Genomic DNA, 18,368 nt, shown 5'->3' on the forward strand with positions numbered 1-18,368 from the left:
GAATAATACCGTAACCTTGGTTTAGTTTTTTATGACCTACTTTTGCCATAATTAATGTTTTTATTCGACCCTGCACCATGCATTTCTAAGCGAATGTGGCGCCTCGATCGGAGAAATGATGGAGCTCCGAACGATGTCCGTACACGCCAATTTGGTCAGTCGCACGCGCTTAAACTATTAGCCAAATATCGACCGAGAATCTTTTACCACATTTCAATAGATGATGCTAGCAGTTAATTCTAATGACTTACCTGTCTCGTCGGTAATTTGGCGAACAGTATGAGCGTTTTGCCAAATTGGCGCTGTACGACCATCGTTCGAAACTTTATCATTCCTCTGGTAGAGGCGCCACACTCGCTCAGAAATGCACGGTGCAGGGTCCAATAACAACATTAATTAAGGCAAAATTAGAGCATAAAAAATTAAACCAAAGATACAAAATTGTTCAGGAGAGTTTTCTGCAATCAAAATAATTCATTGGATGGCAAGTCTACTCGTATACATGATGTACTTTTAATAAAACTTAGCTGGTATGGTACTAAATGATCGGAATATTTTTTGGAACACAAATGTATTCTTTTCTGTATACTAATACTGGATTCAAATGCATCTAGCGACGAATTATTTTACTAGATCGTTAGTTTATAATAATACGGTATGTATTATATTTATATATGGACACGCTAACTTGTAATTCTGTATACTTTGAAATTAACTATTTCATATTTATATTTTAAAGTCTTTAAATTTGTACAGATAACCAAGATAAATGCTTCGACACGGGACGGGCCTTCGTCACTTGGCAACACCAGCTACTTGAATCATAGTGGACTCGTTCAGACCCGACTGGACCTGCACGGACCTGCTCCAAAGAAGCATGACGTCTTATACCTGACTCATGGGAACCCAATGCTTGAAATTCCTACATCCCCTGTCTCATGACGAAGACCTCGCATAATCTCCATCGTAAAATCGCTGAACGAATTGCAGCAACCTTTAGCGGCTTTTTAAAATTTTGAAAAAAATATGGCTTATTTTGGACATTAAGCCGCATATTATAGAACTTTCTCAGATTTTTCAGTTGCAAGCTGTGATTATCAAAAATGAAAAACCCCCAAAAATCGGAAAATTGAAGATTTCTCACTTTTATATTATCAATCTATTATAATCTATTATAAGTCAATCTATTACCGATAAAATTTGCTTTCAAAACAAGTTTCACGAATTCCATGTCAGATGGCGCCCGAGCACCGTTTCGAGCTTTCAAACTTTGAATTCACTGTTTAAACGTTTTTCCGTTTCTCCCCATAAAAATCGTTCGATAATAATGTTCCGGGAGAGTCTGCATAAAAAATCTTGCTCAATCGTAAATTTTCTATCCGGCCCATGATATTGTCGCGCGCGGAAATAGTCCGACAGCTGACTCACGCAGCGCCGCGTAACTGTTTCCGTGCGCAGAACGGGCCGGCCATCTTTTTCAGAGAATGATGCAATCGATGACACATAATATCGACCGTACTCTGGAATCGGTTTAAAGTCGTGAAAACCGCGGGGCGAGCCGCGATTTTCACGAGCGAATCTAATCGCGAATTATGCGAGTATCGCGCGAGTCGGAGTCCCTCCGGCTCACGCGACGAATCGAGCAATTCCGTTCAAGTCCCGGAGCCTATCGGGCGTTGAGGCGAAAGCCGCCAGCAGGGAGTGCTATTTTGAACGGGCACGGCGTTGCCGGATCGCCGGCCGAACAAGTTCAAACACGTGCCCCGTGTTTTGCTCGCGGGGAGAGAGATAGATAACTGTTGCGACTGGCAAAACAGACTGTTTGCTTTCCGCTTCGTTTGGCCGTCTAACTAGCATACGTTCATGCGAACCGACCAATAACGAATCTTTCCCTGCTATTATTAAACGGAACATAGAGTCGCACCAAACTTGGCAACCGTTCGTGTAGCCTCGACGTGTCGAATCTATTCAAAACCAAGAGGGAAACTCAAATTTTTCAGCGAAGACGTTTGTAGCCTGAGAGATTGTTCTATAGAAATTCGAGTCCAGTTGCGGGGATTCCCATCGATGTAAATAACTTCATTGCGCGTAGAAGAAAGGTGTGAAGACGTAGCGCATGGTTTAACGCCGTATCGCTTTCGTAGGAAGGCGCAGTCCAGCGCCGAGAATTTCGCGAAGGTGAGAGATCGACCGGGGAGCTGGACAAGAAAGTTCTTGTTGAACGTCGTAGACGTGGCAACGCAGCGACTGCGTGAGCCGAGATGCGCGGCATGAATAGCAGCTCCGTTGATAGGCTGCCCGTTGTTGCGACGAGGCAGAGGGGGCAGGGGTCGGAGTAAAAGTTTCCACGGTAGTGGGGCGTGTTTGAACCGCTTGGCGATGGGAGGAGAGCGAGGGGCCAAGCGACAATGCGCGGGTTTGTGTCCGTGAATCTGTGAGCGTAATATAACCGAGGTAATGTTACCGTGTCGCTGTTTACGGCGAGTTTTTGGAAATTCCGGCCAGCTTGTAACGGCGGTCCCGCGAAGCCCGCGACAAATCGAATCGGCCGATTATCGAAATGCCGTGTATCTCTGGCCGCGTACACCCCCTGTTTCATGAAAATAGAACCAACGAAAATAGTTGCCGTTGGAAATACATGCACGCGGCCGAGAACGTTTCCACGTTTATCGAGCACCCAGATAATCCATGTTTTTCGCACTCCCACACGCGCGCGGCCGTGCGCGCGCGAATTTCGTCGTAGAAACGTGCGAACAACGGTTCGAATTTTGCTTGACAAGAACGTTCGACGGCGGGAACAAGGTTGATTCGAAGATATTCGTTAAATTATGGCAGCGGGGGCGATAGAAGCGCTTAAAGATTAGTAAAAAGATGCGGAAAAGCCCGTTAAGGCACTTTCACACTGACGCTACCAAAGTTCGGCGGCGCTAGGGGAGTACACAATAGTTTTAGGAAGACATCGGAAAATCCAATTTTTTCGCTTTAGATTCTTACTGACTGAAATTGGCGAGAAACAATGCATAGACAGGTAGCTGTAGACTCTGTCTAAAAAATGGTGGAGTCAAATGTGAAACATATTCGACGCAATGTTTATTTTTAATAATTATTTTTGATTACATATGGTTAATCGTTAGTCTTTGCACAATAAATTAGGTTACGGTACACGCTCTGACTAGGTCACAGTGATTACAATGAGAAAAATGTAATATGTGGATTGTATTATTTATGGAATTGATAAATACATGAAAATTCAAAACACAATGAATTTTCAATGACAATTGTGATTTCCTTTGTACGAATGCTTGGATACATTTGTCTATAATTGTTATTTTAGCTACTTATTTTTTGACAGCAGATAATATCTGACAATCGAATATTTACACGTGCTCGTTCATCGATGTCTCACAGTTGACTGAGACGTCTGATTCGATGAATCATCGACACGTCCGAACAAGTCTTCCATTGGTCTTTAGCGGCCCGGCCATTATGAACCCAGACCTAACCCCTGGGCTGATTTATAAAAATAATTTTAAAAAGTCGTTGACATTCCAACCGCTTCATTGTCGTCAATAGACCAATAAATGTTATTTATTGTAACAATCGACTATACTTTTAAAAATTGTTGCAAGCATTAGTACAAATATTTCAAGTTTAAGTTGATCCTTCATCCTGTCGTACAATTAATTTGCTATTCTAAGATTCGATTGATTTTTACGTTATTCGAGATTAATTTAAGCAATCTAGAGTCTGAAATTCAACTAATCGCATAGTATTCGTTGGTAACGAAAAAGATTCGAACTCAAAATTCGATTGGAAAATGTTCTTTTCAATCTTCAATTACAACAACTAGATTTTGTTAATCTTGCACGCGATACTTGTGGTAGAACGGTAAAACTAAGAGAATAATATTCATAAAACTGTTTGTATAACGCCTGGCACGAATAAAATTACAAAACTGATTTAAAATTCAATGCAAGGCCGCCATTTTAATACCTAATATAATCTACAATTTGAAGTTGTCCGATAATTGGAATGGCGCGCCATTTCTTAACCCCATAAGAGGCATCGCGTCGTCGACACGCATCTTTTATTCCTCGTACCTTTCTTATTCCCTTTCTATTGTCCCACATTGCCCTGAAACTGTAAAGTTTTCAAGAAAATGCTTCCAAGAATACCGATTTTACAAACTGTCGACAACTCCGTAACCGTGGCATACGTAGTTATTCAAATGGCGGGCGATTTATAAGTTCAACGAAACTTATTCAAATATAAAAACCATCCGACCATCTTGCGTACAGTTTTACAACTTTAACCTTGAGGTGCAAAAAGCAAGGCCCATTAAAATTCCCCTCGAGACCATTAAATCCAGGAAACCAAATTTTCAGTCGTCATTCAACGCGGCGCAAGCCCATTTGTACCCATTAAAACCAACATTCATATTCATTTAACGGTGAGCGCCATTTTGTCCGAAATAGAAACACTGAATAAAGCCATCACCTTTGCATACGTTCATTCAATTACCCACTTGGAAATCTGTCCAGTTATGCAACGCGCGATATGAATTCGATTTTTCAATTATGCCAACGGAAAGGAGAAAAAAAACAACCGTAACTTTCCGTTATTCTACGCTTTCGACCAAAGAATGCACGAGCTTGTACTCGGTGCGCTCGTGTGACCGGGGCCTTAATTGGTCGAGCTGGCCCCAGGAAGAACAATGTGAGAGGAGCCTTACCTGTAAAGAAACTACGTTTACTTATCATAGCAACCCGTCTTCGTCGAACGCGATAGTTTCTGTTGATACAGCTGGATTCGAATTCGTTCTTACTCTATCAAACGGACCCAAGGAGTCCGTAATTGGGCCTTAACAGAAGTCGCGGACTGATCGAAGCAGCTATCCAACGTTACGGGCGCATCGGTAAAAGTCGTGGAAAGCACAACAACCTACATTTCATTCTAGAATATAAAATACAATTTGAATTTTTGAATATGTAGTGCTCCACTCGCAAAGCCTTACGTTCGTAGATCCCCGAGAATCGCCGTCGTGCTTCGCAACGACGGAGAAATCGCAAGCTACGTTCACACAGTGCGAGGCAGCCTCGTGCGACGTAGATGTACGTGCCTCGCACTTAATCGCTAACCGGCAATCGGCGGCTCCTTGACAACATCGAAGGTGCCCCGCTGTCTATTGTTTGCTACCTTTTGGACGTGTATCAAAATCGTTTGCTTGTCGCTCACCCTGAAAACGCTAACGTAACGTGCGATCTATATAAATCATTAATTTACTCGTCCGATTTCGGACCGACTGATGATGTACTTAAAATCTGCAATCGGGCGTAGCGGTTCGAGAAAACCTTGTTCCTGACAGCCTATGCAACAACATATGACCGAATAGCTAGACCGAATGCGCGACGCTCTGCGTCTGCGATATTGTCACGTTGAGATTGTTTATTAAAGTTCGATGACAAGATTGTAGCACTCGGTGGAGAAGGCTCGACGTCCTCGCGCGGTTGCTGTTACGGATGACTCGGTCTGTCTCGTCGTTTACGACGTTCTATAAAGCAAGATCCGTCGGGTCGGATCGACGAGGCAGGCCCGCTGGCGTTCTCAGTGTGTGAACACAGCCGTAGAGGGGACGTGTCCCCTCATGCCTGATCCCCTCCTGGGCCGCACGGGTTGCGCACAGCCAACGTCATTGTGCTGTGTGGGGCTATGATCGCCGTGCTCAGGAGTGTGTGTGCGTCCCTCGAGCTTAGCGCGGCGGACCTGCCCAGTAAATACGAGGCTTCCGTTCCGGTGTACGTGTCGGCCGATTGCTGAAGCGACGAGAGAGGAGCCAAGGGGCCGAAAACCCTCTTGCGTGTTGAGAGCTGCCGCGAGCAAACCCCGTGTGCATCACCGGCGATTCGTCGTGTGCCATCATGCCGTTGAGCATCGGGGTTAACCTAAGGGTGACCGGACACTGTAACCAGGGCGGTCGTAAGTACATGGAGGACATGTTCAGCGTGGCCTTTCAATCGACACCGGATGATAAGGACCTGGAGTATGCGTTCTTCGGGATATTCGACGGACACGGAGGAGGCGAGGCGGCCAGCTTCGCCAAAGAACACCTGATGAACGTGATCGTGAAGCAAAAGAACTTCTGGTCGGATCGGGACGAGGACGTGCTTCGTGCGATTCGAGACGGATACGTGAGCACGCACTATGCGATGTGGCGGGAGCTTGGTAAGTGGCCGCCGTTTTGCTACTTCCTGTTCGGTTTTTCCCCGTCCATCGTGATTCCCGCCGTTTCCCAAATCGTTTCGAACCGATCCGAAGCAATACAAGCTGTATCGATGCTTTCCAACACAATTTCTGTCATTGTCCCGCGTATTTCCCCCACCACCTGCGCCCGATTAGGTTAGAATTTAGGTTATGTAATCCGAACTAACCTGAAAGATCGAATTTTGTCGAAAAGGTAGTTGAAAGAGAAGATTCGGTTTCCTCGATAATTCCGATTTCGGATGATTCCTCGACCAACTGGAAACATCGAGAAAGTGATCCCACCGAAATATCGTTTGCTGTTTCGTGTACTTATCTGGTTCCACTTTTGCGACAGACAAATGGCCAAGAACCGCTTCTGGATTACCATCTACGGCTGGGACTACCGCCAGCATAGCGTTCATTCGCAAAGGAAAGATTTATATCGGTCACGTCGGCGACTCAGCTATAATTTTGGGATACCAAGTGGAGGGTGACCCACAGTGGCGGGCCAAGGCTCTGACAAAGGATCACAAGCCCGAGAGCGGCTCTGAAATGATGAGGATACGCGAATCTGGTGGCAAAGTAATCAGCAAATCTGGTGTCCCAAGGGTTGTATGGAACCGACCTCGTATTGGACATAAGGGCCCGGTGCGAAGGTCTACTCATATAGATGAAATTCCATTTCTTGCTGTTGCTAGATCTTTAGGTATGCTTTCTTAATGCTTTAGTAGATCTTTCATATCTTTTTGACCATCAATTTGTAAAACCAGCTTTTCTGTGTGTAGGTGATCTATGGAGTTACAATTCTGAATTGAATACATTTGTTGTATCTCCTGAGCCAGATGTTAAAGTAGTTGCAATTGATGTTGAATCACACCGTTGCCTTATATTCGGAACAGATGGGTTATGGAACATGTTAACGCCACAGAGTGCAGTGGCCATTGTCCAAGCTGCAGACAGACACAATGAAAAGCATCTGATTGCCTCCCAGCAAACATGTAATGGGGTATGATATGACAAATCTATTTGTGAAAGGATTGTATAAATTCGATATGTAAACTCATGGTGTTTTATTGCTCCCAACAGCAATCTGATAATGTTCAGCTGTGGATTAACCCATCAAAAAGCCTAGTAGATAAAGCGTTGGAGAGATGGTCGCAGAAGAGACTACGCGCGGATAATACGAGCGTTGTTACACTAATGTTGGATCCGCCTGGACCATCTCGTAGTGAAGTATGTATTTTTGATAATAAATTCAGAAAAATATATATTAATGGTAATAAATTTTATTTTTGAAGGTATTATTGAGCCAAAAGGAGTGTGTTATGGCACATCACAGCCTACACAATCCAGCAGCTAGACTCTCTACAGAAGCCACAGAGAAACCTACTTACAGTCCAATGCCTCTAAGTGTACCAAGACCTCTCCCATTAGCAAGTCACGATATGAACCTCCAGAAACCAGAATTTTACAACAGAATTGAGCAGAACCGAGAGGAGCCGACATCGGAAAAGATTCTGCTGGAAGAGAGGATCAAAGAGACTCTAGACATAAGTCATCAGGTAGGGGACGAGGCTGCGCCCACGGGTATTGGAGATGTGATCATGGAAGAGACTATTAAAATTACGGAAACGATATCCCATGAGATAACAGAAAATAATCACGAAATACATAATAAGGAATTGGAAACAAGCTTGCCAAAGCAACTGGATCACCAAGAACACGCAAATACACCTGAGAAACAACCGGAAGTAATTCACGCGTCATCTGAACAAATACTTTCCAGCTTTCAGGATTTTCCGGAACTGGAGAGCACAAAAAGCAATGCGGCTAACGACTCAAACGTAATACACCAAAGTGCATTTTCTTGCGAAGGCCATGGTCTATGTACTTCCTCCCCTGTTGTTAACACCGCGGATAAGAAGAGCGTAGCGCCGGAGACCCCAACGGTTGTCATTGAGAACAAAGTAGCGCCCAGCGTTTTAAATGGATCGCGCCACAAACAGCAGACACTATTCTCTTCAAGAACAGAAGTCAGGAACGTGAGGAGTAGGAGGCACAGTTTAACCGCACACTCGCGAAACAATCTTGTGGAGGCTGTATCCGTGGAGCCGAAAACGTACGTGAACTCGAGGTTTAAAACGCGTAGTACAAAAGTAACTGGGAATACGATAGACGAAGGTGTTAGGAACTCTTCGAGTAAAACGTCTGGAAGTGCTGTCGGTGCTAAACGAAGACATAGTGCAATAACGCAAAGTGTAGTTGATACAGTGGAAGAAGCATGCGTGTTGCAAGATCCCTGTTTCAAGAGGAGAACAAGGTCGGAGGACAGGCCGAACCCAGTTGATGAGAACGACCCAGCGAACCAGACCACCAAGGACGGAGCCGGTAGCCTAAACTGGCCCACGGAATCCAACATTTCTCGCACCCCAGGAGGTGCTAACACTGTTCCCGTACAGGACAGGCTATCGCCTTTGAACACCTTCCAGAGGAATCTGGGGAAGAAGGTGACGCCGGTGAAAGCCATCCGAAGACCTTCCTTCAAAGGCCTCCTTAAGCAACTGTTTGTTGCTAGCCTGGGTGCGCGAGAATGGGATCAGGGGAGAAACAACAACCGGTCGAATGGCTGCAACGAGAGGAGGATAAACCGGACTATGTCTATTATAGGTTCATCTGATAGTACAACCGTTCCACAACGTTGGCTCAGGTGCGTTATCCTCTAAGCATATCTCTCATCCGTTAACTACTAGTTCTAATAATATGTTTCTTGTGTTTCTTTAGGTCAGATACCATGGCTGCTACTCCAGTGAAGACGCTACGCTCCCGCAACGTAGACATACATCAGTACAGCCTAGTGAAACAACAGAATCGGCTGTCCTTACCAAACAAATTGAAGCAGACCGGCAACAACGGGTACCTGCAGTCGAGCAGAGTGAGATCGTCCTCGCTAACGTCCAGTATTAAACAAAATAACAGCAATACTGGCACAGGGACCTGCTCGACGATCAGTCCGACCAATACCGGATGTAATACTAGCTCCGGGATGTCTAAAAGAGTGAAATCACCGTATAAACCAAGTGCCCGGTCACTGAGCACGCGATCTCGCATTAAGCGCCTCGGGAAGTAAGGTAGGACAACAACAAGCATGCGTCAATTACATTGTTTCTTTGTGTTGGGTATGTTTATTTACCCTTCATTGTCTTTATTCGTCGTATATTGCTTTCTATCTCTGCGATGGGTAATGCTACTTTAGATATATTCTGTCGCCTGTACTATTGCATTTTACCGTAGCGAATCGACCATTAACGATGTCCGATCGTTATATCTCTGGCCGGTTTGAATCAAAGATTCAAGAAATTCACCGCTTTAGTACTTGTTTCGCTCACTGTTATTTTTCTTTTACCAATCAGCATATGGAAATGTTAACAAATAGGAGAATCAACGATATTTTTCATATTCGCGGGCTTTTACACCTGACTAATGGTTAGCAATAAATATCGACATCGATGAGATGTGTACATTAATAGTACTGCATTAAAGTGGTAGCCACGCACTGCAATGTTTTATTGTCATACGATTCTCTGGAACCTCGATCTTCTTCCTCGCGGTAGAGCACAGTCACAGGTTTAATTATCTATCAGAGATTGCCAGAAACATCGTTCCTGTATTCGTTTCCTTTCGATCGGTTAATCTTTTCGAGACGAACACTGTGGTTCAAGTTACAGTCAACGAGTAACGGCGTCCGGGGTAGCTAAATACTTCTTCCATTGTGTTTTAATGCTTTCTAATGTTTGGCTAGCACGTCGAGAGAAGCGTTAATCGAAGAAAGTACGTGAACATATAATGTATAAAAAAAAATATGTGTGATAATACGAGACGTAGACGACGAGAGAATAATTGTATATCTAACGGAGAGACAAAACGCGCATACGTATATTTGTAGAAATTATCTCCCCGCCACAATAATTCCTGTAGGTGTTAACGGTTTTCTACGCGATACTGACTTATTAAGAGAATCAAACGGGATCGTTAAGCGAAAAGTGAAAATGGCGACGCGAATGTAATTAAGAAACAAAAAAAAATGGTTAACATATTTAGTACGTAGGTACGTAATCACTGATCTGCTTTGGCTCTACATGGAGCGGCCATTGAAGATTCGCTACAAATCATTGAAATCTTTTATATAATAATGTATATATCACTTTGTACGAAGATAGCACAAAAGGACCGCGAGAGCCGGCTCGTCATAATTTTTACTATCACGTTGCGAGGCATTTAATTGTTCGTTCACACATTTTTCCACACAGGGCAATGAATCTTGAATGGCGGCCGATTGGCACGAGACAATGAGAAAAACAAAACGACTGTCTATTGCGTGAATAAAACAAAGTTTAGAGTTATATTTAGAGCAATTTAACGAGGTGTTTCAGATAAATGAAAAAACGACCGACAAATTCGTTGAACTATATTAAGGAGTGTGTGTACTCGCTAAAAGAACGGTGATAAAAAAAAAGAATATCTAACGTTAATCAGTGCTTAGGCCGATAAAGTTGATATATCCGCCCTTTTGATTTTGGTTCCCCCCTCCCCCCACCCTTATTTTATTTTTCTTTTCTCATTTTCTTTCAGGACAACGATTTATCAATTTGTAGAATTAATTTTAAGATAATTTAAAGATTGCGAGCTCGCACTGCGGAATGTACTTCAGGACAAATTTAGGTTGGATGGTTTTTTTGTTGTTGATTAATTGCGGTGTTTTGTAACAATGTCAAACGATTCGGGACAGTGAATTCGATCCAACGACTAGCGTGCACGCATAGATCGTTGCTGAAGGTTTTCATTATATAGTTTTACCGGTACGATGATTTGTAGAAAATGAAAAAGAATTATGTTTCCTTTAGAAGATGATTTAAGTTTACCCTGTCCCCGGATCGTTTACAATGCGGGGGAGCGGATTATATTTTAAAAAATTGCGTATACATTTTTAAGAACTTACTGATATTTTTATATTCTTATGTTCATGATAGACCAGTGCAAAGAACGGAATTTAAGTTGTATCAAAGAGTTAGGAGGATCAAGGAGGAGAATATGTTAAAAGAATAACGACACGTGCCTACAATAGTTACCATTTATTGAATGTATATATATATGTATATGTGTATAGTGTATTCATATAACATGGACCAAGAAGATAAACTCACTTTTTTCACTGTTACAACAGAGGGGGAGAGATAGGGAGAGAGTGAGAGAACAACCGAAGTAAATATATATTTAACTAATTTTAAAAGCAAATCAGTGTTGCGTGTCTTTATAGAGTAAAATATATCTAGGTAGTAAGGAATTTCGCTCGTAAGAAAATACTTCTATATATAATATATAAATTATATAGAAAATTCTCTTCTTTTGGTTTGGATCGCATCTATCCCGACCACCTCGTGTTAACTCATCGTTCCCCCGTTCTACATCGGCCCAAAGCTCGATGGCGTACTTGACCTCCCATAGCGAAGGTTTTCCTATCGCCTTCGGCCCAGTTTAGGGCTCGTGCTGTCCAGCTCCTCAAGGTCCCATCTCCTACCCCCAATCTAAGTAGAGCACGGGAAATCCCGATGACCCAAGCTCTGTTCTTTTCGCCATTGCCCAATGGACCCATTATCCGCAATGGATCGTGTTTGATCTTAAGGGCCATTTGCTCCGCCCTTAAGCCCAACCTGCGGTTACTATTCTTTGAGGGCTTATCATCCGTACTACTCTTCGGTTTCGTGCTATTACTGAATTGCCGGGCCCGGAGTATGCGACCCAGACTGACAGTCGGTCATACTTCTCTCTATCACTACTCCCCTCACGGTGCGAATAGTCCAACATCTTATTCACCGTTGTCGCAAGATCCCCTGGAAAAAGCTGATCGCTACAGGGCCCCCTGTCTCTTCTATGTCGATACCACTCCCTGGCCCGACGCATGTGGCACCCAAACCCACTCCAAGCGCAATGGTTTCGAGGGTTACTGGTGTCTCCTCCACGTTGTCCTTAACACTCGGTCCTACCACAGGTGTTGTACCCAGGTCGTATTCAGGCAATTTTACGGGCGGGATGTCCGGTTAATTGAAGACATCTTCATCATCCGCTACACCGCCAATCTCGCGGCCAAGTTGTGCCGCGAAATTTTGGCGGTGATTGCTCGTCATTACGGCAGCGTTGATTGAGGATACATCAACCGAACTATCAGACGGTTGGGAGACCTCTAAATATCCAACGAGCCCAGGAATGACCTTCTTCTTTACTGCGGCAGGAACGATCTTGTACCGCTCGGACCTATTAGTCAACACGTGGTTCACACATGTCATCAGTTCTTTAGAGAACTGTAGTCTCCCCTCCAAAGAATCTTCACCGTTAGGCGGAAAGTGGAGGCCAGTTATGGAATTTCGGCCCACGAGACTAAGATCTTCAAGGAGCCCATACCCTAGCAAATTCGGCGTAGGGTTCAAATCCTCGGACATGAGATGGCCCGGAAGCGGCCGCCAATCAATTGGAGCTCGTATCTCGGAGAGCATCGTCCGCAACACCTCCTCAATCCCGACTATATCTCCAGATCTAAGTCTCCGGGCAGATGGATTGCGAAGGTGCACCTAATGACTAACTTACGCACCAGCCTAGACAGGAGTATATCTAACTACCCTAAAAGCTAAAGACAACTATAATAACTATAAGGACTAAAACTAACGTAGGAAACGACAGAGAGCATGAACGTGGTTAGAAGGGATGAGGGTACTAAGAATCAATATCAAAAAAATGATACACCGTACGTAATCTACGCCCGACCTGGCGTACCACCGCTACCTCCGCGAGGTGCTGATCCCCCCTTTCCGCGATCCCGTAGACACTCCGGCAAAGAGTTGGACTATACCTTCACCTATGGGAAAGCATTTGACTCGACAATGAAGTCGATTAACAACCGCCAGAAGATATCTTCTTTCGAACTCTGGTGCATGTAATACATCTTCTTGGTGCATGCGATGCAGTCGGCACTGTATATACATATAAATATATAACATATGAATAAATACGTATAATATGTAATACACGTATATCATGTGAATGGTCTATATACGTGTAGGAAGAAGAAACAGCGTAGCCATTAAGCCCTTAGGAGACGAATTAAATAAAAATGAAATCTTTGCTAGCGTTTATTTATATACACGAGAATTATTCTATTATAGGACAAGTGAGATCGACTAATGAGCGACGAAAGGGATCCGTCTGGTTGCGTTTGTAGATATATAAACAAATTATTCGTTATATAGGGCGTAAAGAAAACCAAGTATTTTCTGAGAGTCGACGTAAAAAATAAAGAAAATTTATCACCGAACGAGAGAGAAAGAGAGGGAGTGAAACAGAAAAAATGTGAGAGAATGGGAAACAGGAACGTGTAGCGAGCGACAAAAAAATTTATAGAGGTTTATCTCAGGTTAAGTATAGGTCGATGGAGGCGAACTCGAACAAATGTGTGATCACGTTTCAAATCTGTATATTTTAATTAAATAAAGTGAAATATGCAAAAACTAGTTGTATTGTAAATCAAAAGATTGCTTTGGTTTTGATGTAGAGAATTTTTATGTACTTTTATCGTTGATTTTTTTTAGGCAGGTGAACGTTTCATTTATTTTCAATTGAACTATATTTTAGGTAATTATTTTGTAGTCCTTAGAGTTTACTTAAACGATTCTTATATTTCTATCCTGTTATTTGGAAAAATACAATTTTACATATGTACAGGAATAGAGTCAGGTCTTACAAACATTCGCACAAGTATCCTTAGCTCATGTACATACATCACTGAAGACGTTACGTCATTTTCTAATAAAGAGAAATATTAATCGTACATTACACATAATTAATGTACACGCTAAATATCGATTTAATTTATATCAATAATAGATACTTTCTTTTTGTTGACGCACATTTATCGTGTCCATGACAAACCACAGTAATTCGAAAATGCGGAAAACAATACAATGCTTTGACCACGTACAACATTCTATAGTATATAGAAAAATTGTTTGAAATCACACTGAAACTTGTTAGCCTAACATTTAATCTTACTAGCAACAGAGCAGTCAGAGTAGGACAAAATTTTGATTGAACTTTTACTGTCTCAGCAACACCTAAATGAGGCTAAACGAATCAGAAACTTTCATTGAATCGAGATTATTAGATAGCGCCTGAGAATGTACAAGAATAATGCGCTGTATAGTTGAGTGACAGTTACAGCGACTTATCATTATTTACAGTACTTACAATCACAATACACAGTGTGTTCGTTTATCGTTTTTCTTTTTCTATAGAAATGCCATAATTATTTTGCAGTCTAGCACTTTGTCTCGAAGTGCTCAGTCGAGAAAGATAAATTCCGTGTAGAAGAATTGAAGTTCACTGAAACCTAACGACAACAAGTGACCGAATGTAACAACCGGGGGGTGGAATTCTGAGCTATTTTGAAAGACTTCTCCTCTTATTTTTGTCACCATTACAAAAAGCGTATCCATAGAGAAAATTAGATCTGTACAATATAATCATCGAATGGGCCAGTCATAATAATAAATATGAATCTGAAGATGTTATAAATCAGTGAAAAATATTTTATTGGAAAAATGAATTACAGTGTCAAGGCGATATACAGGGTGTACGTCTTAAATTCCTCTTAGATTTAAATACACGATGTTCACCCGGGAATGGTGATTTTCAAATTCTCATACAAACCCTAAACGAAATGTACGCATAAAAAGTCTGCTACGTTAACAATGTAATTCATTTTTTTGTCTTGTTTTCACAACATCGAAAGATTTATCCCACCTTCGTGAATGTCTCTTATTATGATTAGCTCTTCGTGATCGAGTTGGCTCCTTTTTTCAGCATGCTCTCAACATACACCTGTCTCAAGTACACACGCATACACATTGAGACGAAGACGGTAAGGCACAGAATACACATTATTATTTACGAGCAATAATTATACACGATTTGCACAGCCCCGATAAATTAAAAAGGGGGGGGGGGTGGCAAGACGACGAAAGGAACTCACGTTGTCAGAGCGATGTCTGTTTCATAAAACGGGAAAACGAACTGACGCAACACCGTTCTTTCAATTAAATACTTTCGCACGTGAATATACGTCGCCACAAATTCAATTCCCCTGAATAACTTATACCTACTACAACATAAAATGCTTTTTCAAACTGAACTGTTCCGGAACTCAATGTATTGTCAATGAGTCTCACGTTGCCATGTAACGACATCTACTTAACAATACTACCTCTGGTGAAAGATGTTTCATCTTATACAAGGTATAGTGACAATTATTGTACGATTTCTTTAAGATTTGAAGAAGAATGCGACGAACACCTACTTTCTCTATTATTTATTAATTAACAAATTACTTGTAAAATAATGTCTAGAACTCATTCTGTCAGAGGTAGTATCCATGAAAATATGCTCCGGCATAAAACAGAATTGCAGAAGTAACAATTAGTTTGTGCCCTAAGATTATCACACAAAAATCGAGTCAGTGTTTTATGTTTAAGGGTTTCTCATTATTAAACTGACTCCAATTGTCCTTCAAGTCTTATTTAGATACATATACGTAGTCCTAGAGCCTTTGAAATCACTCGGGGCAGAGAAACAGAAACATTGCGGATGTACTTATGGTCGACATACATTGTAAATCTGTGCATTGTACGCGTCACACCTTTGAGAACATATCGATTCGTTCGGGAAACTGAAAACTAGTGCGTGCTGGTTGCAAAAGTTGTAAATCGTTAAATGTATCGTTTAGGTTAGCGCCGTCAGAATTATGTTATCTGCTTTATATCTTTTGGACATGTTTGAGTACCAGTTCCCTTAAATTATCTTACTCGCTTGACTGTCAAGTCTGTTCGATATTTGTTTTGATGTTTGCGCTTCTATTGGTATGATCTCGGTACAGAACTTCGTGAATATTGAACACTCTATGATGGTACGTTTACTGTGGTACGAGAATCACCCAAGTTTAACACCTAATTAAACCGTGTAAAATAGTATTAGTTACATCGTACACTTTACGAGTGTGTGTATAATATATTTATATATGTACATTATTCGTTCACGATTTGAGGACACCTAAAGACAAATTCTCGTGGCGCGACATCGCATAATAAACGTTTCGCATTAGCCCTGCCTCGCCCAGCACGATCGAATTATGTTTCACACGTGATTCGAGGATCGAAAGAGAAAATTATGGATGCGATCCGAAGTGATTAAACCCCTTGGAACTCATTGAGTGACTTTCTTTCGACGTAACGAGTAATTAGTTTATCACTGGAAGCACCGATTCTCTTTGTCAGAAATAGAAGAAAATGTATAAAGGAATACCTTAATTAGTAACGCTAATTAAAGAATCGTTAAATAACTAATGACTGGATGTTCATTAATTGAAGAGTCATAGGATAAGTGTCCCTAGTTAAACAGTTATCAAATGTTCCTCAGTCTTGGAGAGTTCAAATGTTTCCTGGGTACACGTTTGATTTTCCCGCCACACGTTCGTAGAGCAACGAAACTATAGTGAAAAAGAGCGGGGGAAATGGCGGGAGATTTGAATATAACCTCACTGCGTTCGTCTAAACGTCCGGCGCCCGAACAAGTTTTGAGCGCCGACCAGGCGAACGATAAAAATGCATCAAGTTGCAAATGAAATCAGAGATTAAACGAACAAAAAGATTACGCTTGTTTCCAGCTGTGGGAACAAAATATGGCAGTGAGGTGAGTAATACGTGTTGGTAAGTCTCAAATTCTGGGGATGCGCAGTCGTTAATGAATACATAGAAACAAACTGTTAAAAGACACACATTAAGTTCACCTTGCTCAAAGTAATTGGGCGCAATATCAGTTTAAACAACGATTCTCACTCGTAGGAATGATGAAACACTTGGTAAAAATTTGATGAATATGATCTACCCTTTTACCCGTAACACCAACTACCTTGAGCACGATTGATGCTTGGCGACGTTCTTCCATAAAGAAAGTGCAACGTAGAATGAGTCGAAATGCACACTGAAAACGAAAGGTAAAAGTCCTTGCAGCTGTACACACGAGGCACTATGTCAAACACTATTATGTACAACCTTCGCTGACGCGTATGTGCTGGAAAATACAGTATTAAGAATCTTTCATAGCGGAGAGAACATCTTGAAGAGCATTTCTTACACTCGCACAGCATAGAAACCGCGCGCAGGATGCCCTGGGCGGATCGTCTCTGTCCTTAGGCTCTGTCATCACACTTTTGTACTACGAAGAAGTCGGTGATGAGAAACGAGGGAGTGGCATTGTAACTCGTCGCAGGAACTAACGATTAAGAGCAGTTTGCTTGAAGAAAGGTGAGGGCGCGTCCCCACTCCCGCGTCGGACTAACCAACAGATGTGTATACTTTCGGCACCATTCAATTGGCATCAATTAGGGCAATGTCTGTGAATCGCAACGTACGCTCTTCGGGTTCTGAACAACACCGTTCCGCAGAGCGTGCGTGACCAGAAGGAGCTTGACACCTGTACCATTCATCTTTTGCCAAGCCTAATACATTTAAGACGTCAGGGCCGGTTTCAGGTGATGCCGTTTCAACGGAGGACACCTGCGGTTCTCCACGGGCTACACGGCGCAGCCCTTCCGCGTTCCATAAAGGATCTTCAGCTCCGGCATGATGATCTTTTTGATCAGCGCGTTCGTTTTCGCGGTGAGCATGTCGCGGTGCGAATCCTTCTTATAGATCTTGATGCCGGGACGGTGCACCAGGAACGCGTTGTCCAGGATCAGGAAGTCGTAGTCGAGGACGCATAGCGCGTAACCCTGAAGCAGAACGTCATGTTCTAGTGCTTTTCAGACATAATGCATCAGCAACTGGATTTGATTACTAACTGTACCAAGTGGTTCTTAAGTAATCATGAATGTAACTACAGTCAGAATGATGAATAGTATCCTTGCTGATGTACATGTCACGATCTTTCATCTAGCAACGTTTAGAAAACTCTTTACGTTTTCAATTTTACTTTTCCATTTTGATTATCAGAAATTAGCAAATTATTTTGAATGAAATTTTCTGAGGAAT

The 18,368-nt window shown here is 42.3% G+C and overlaps 2 protein-coding genes and 1 long non-coding RNA gene across 3 annotated transcripts in view; 1 reads left to right on the forward strand and 2 right to left on the reverse strand.

Moving 5' to 3' along the window:
• Nucleotides 1-3,779: 3,779 nt before the first annotated feature.
• On the reverse strand, nt 3,780-5,580 carry LOC144473825 (uncharacterized). The gene is made up of 3 exons (XR_013494651.1): nt 5,015-5,580; nt 4,826-4,953; nt 3,780-4,732 (listed from the first exon to the last, which is right to left on the reverse strand). It is a non-coding gene; the product is annotated as an uncharacterized LOC144473825 (long non-coding RNA).
• Nucleotides 5,581-5,690: 110 nt separating this feature from the next.
• Nucleotides 5,691-13,777, forward strand: Pp2c1 (protein phosphatase 2C). The gene is made up of 6 exons (XM_078188067.1): nt 5,691-6,222; nt 6,596-6,946; nt 7,026-7,246; nt 7,327-7,473; nt 7,539-8,947; nt 9,022-13,777. Exons 1-6 carry the CDS (start codon nt 5,919-5,921, stop codon nt 9,365-9,367), a joined length of 2,778 nt encoding a protein of 925 aa, XP_078044193.1. The 5' UTR covers nt 5,691-5,918; the 3' UTR covers nt 9,368-13,777.
• A 6-nt stretch (nt 13,778-13,783) lies between these two features.
• Nucleotides 13,784-18,368, reverse strand: part of LOC144473824 (beta-1,4-glucuronyltransferase 1) — a 53,500-nt gene continuing 48,915 nt past the window's right edge. Inside the window, exon 6 of the mRNA XM_078188068.1 lies at nt 13,784-18,109. Coding sequence (XP_078044194.1) covers nt 17,912-18,109 — 198 coding nt within the window. The 3' untranslated portion in view covers nt 13,784-17,911. The remainder of the gene's footprint in view (nt 18,110-18,368) is intronic.

The sequence above is a fragment of the Augochlora pura genome, chromosome 7 (assembly GCF_028453695.1).
Source record: "Augochlora pura isolate Apur16 chromosome 7, APUR_v2.2.1, whole genome shotgun sequence".
Classification (NCBI taxonomy): Eukaryota; Metazoa; Arthropoda; class Insecta; order Hymenoptera; family Halictidae; genus Augochlora; species Augochlora pura.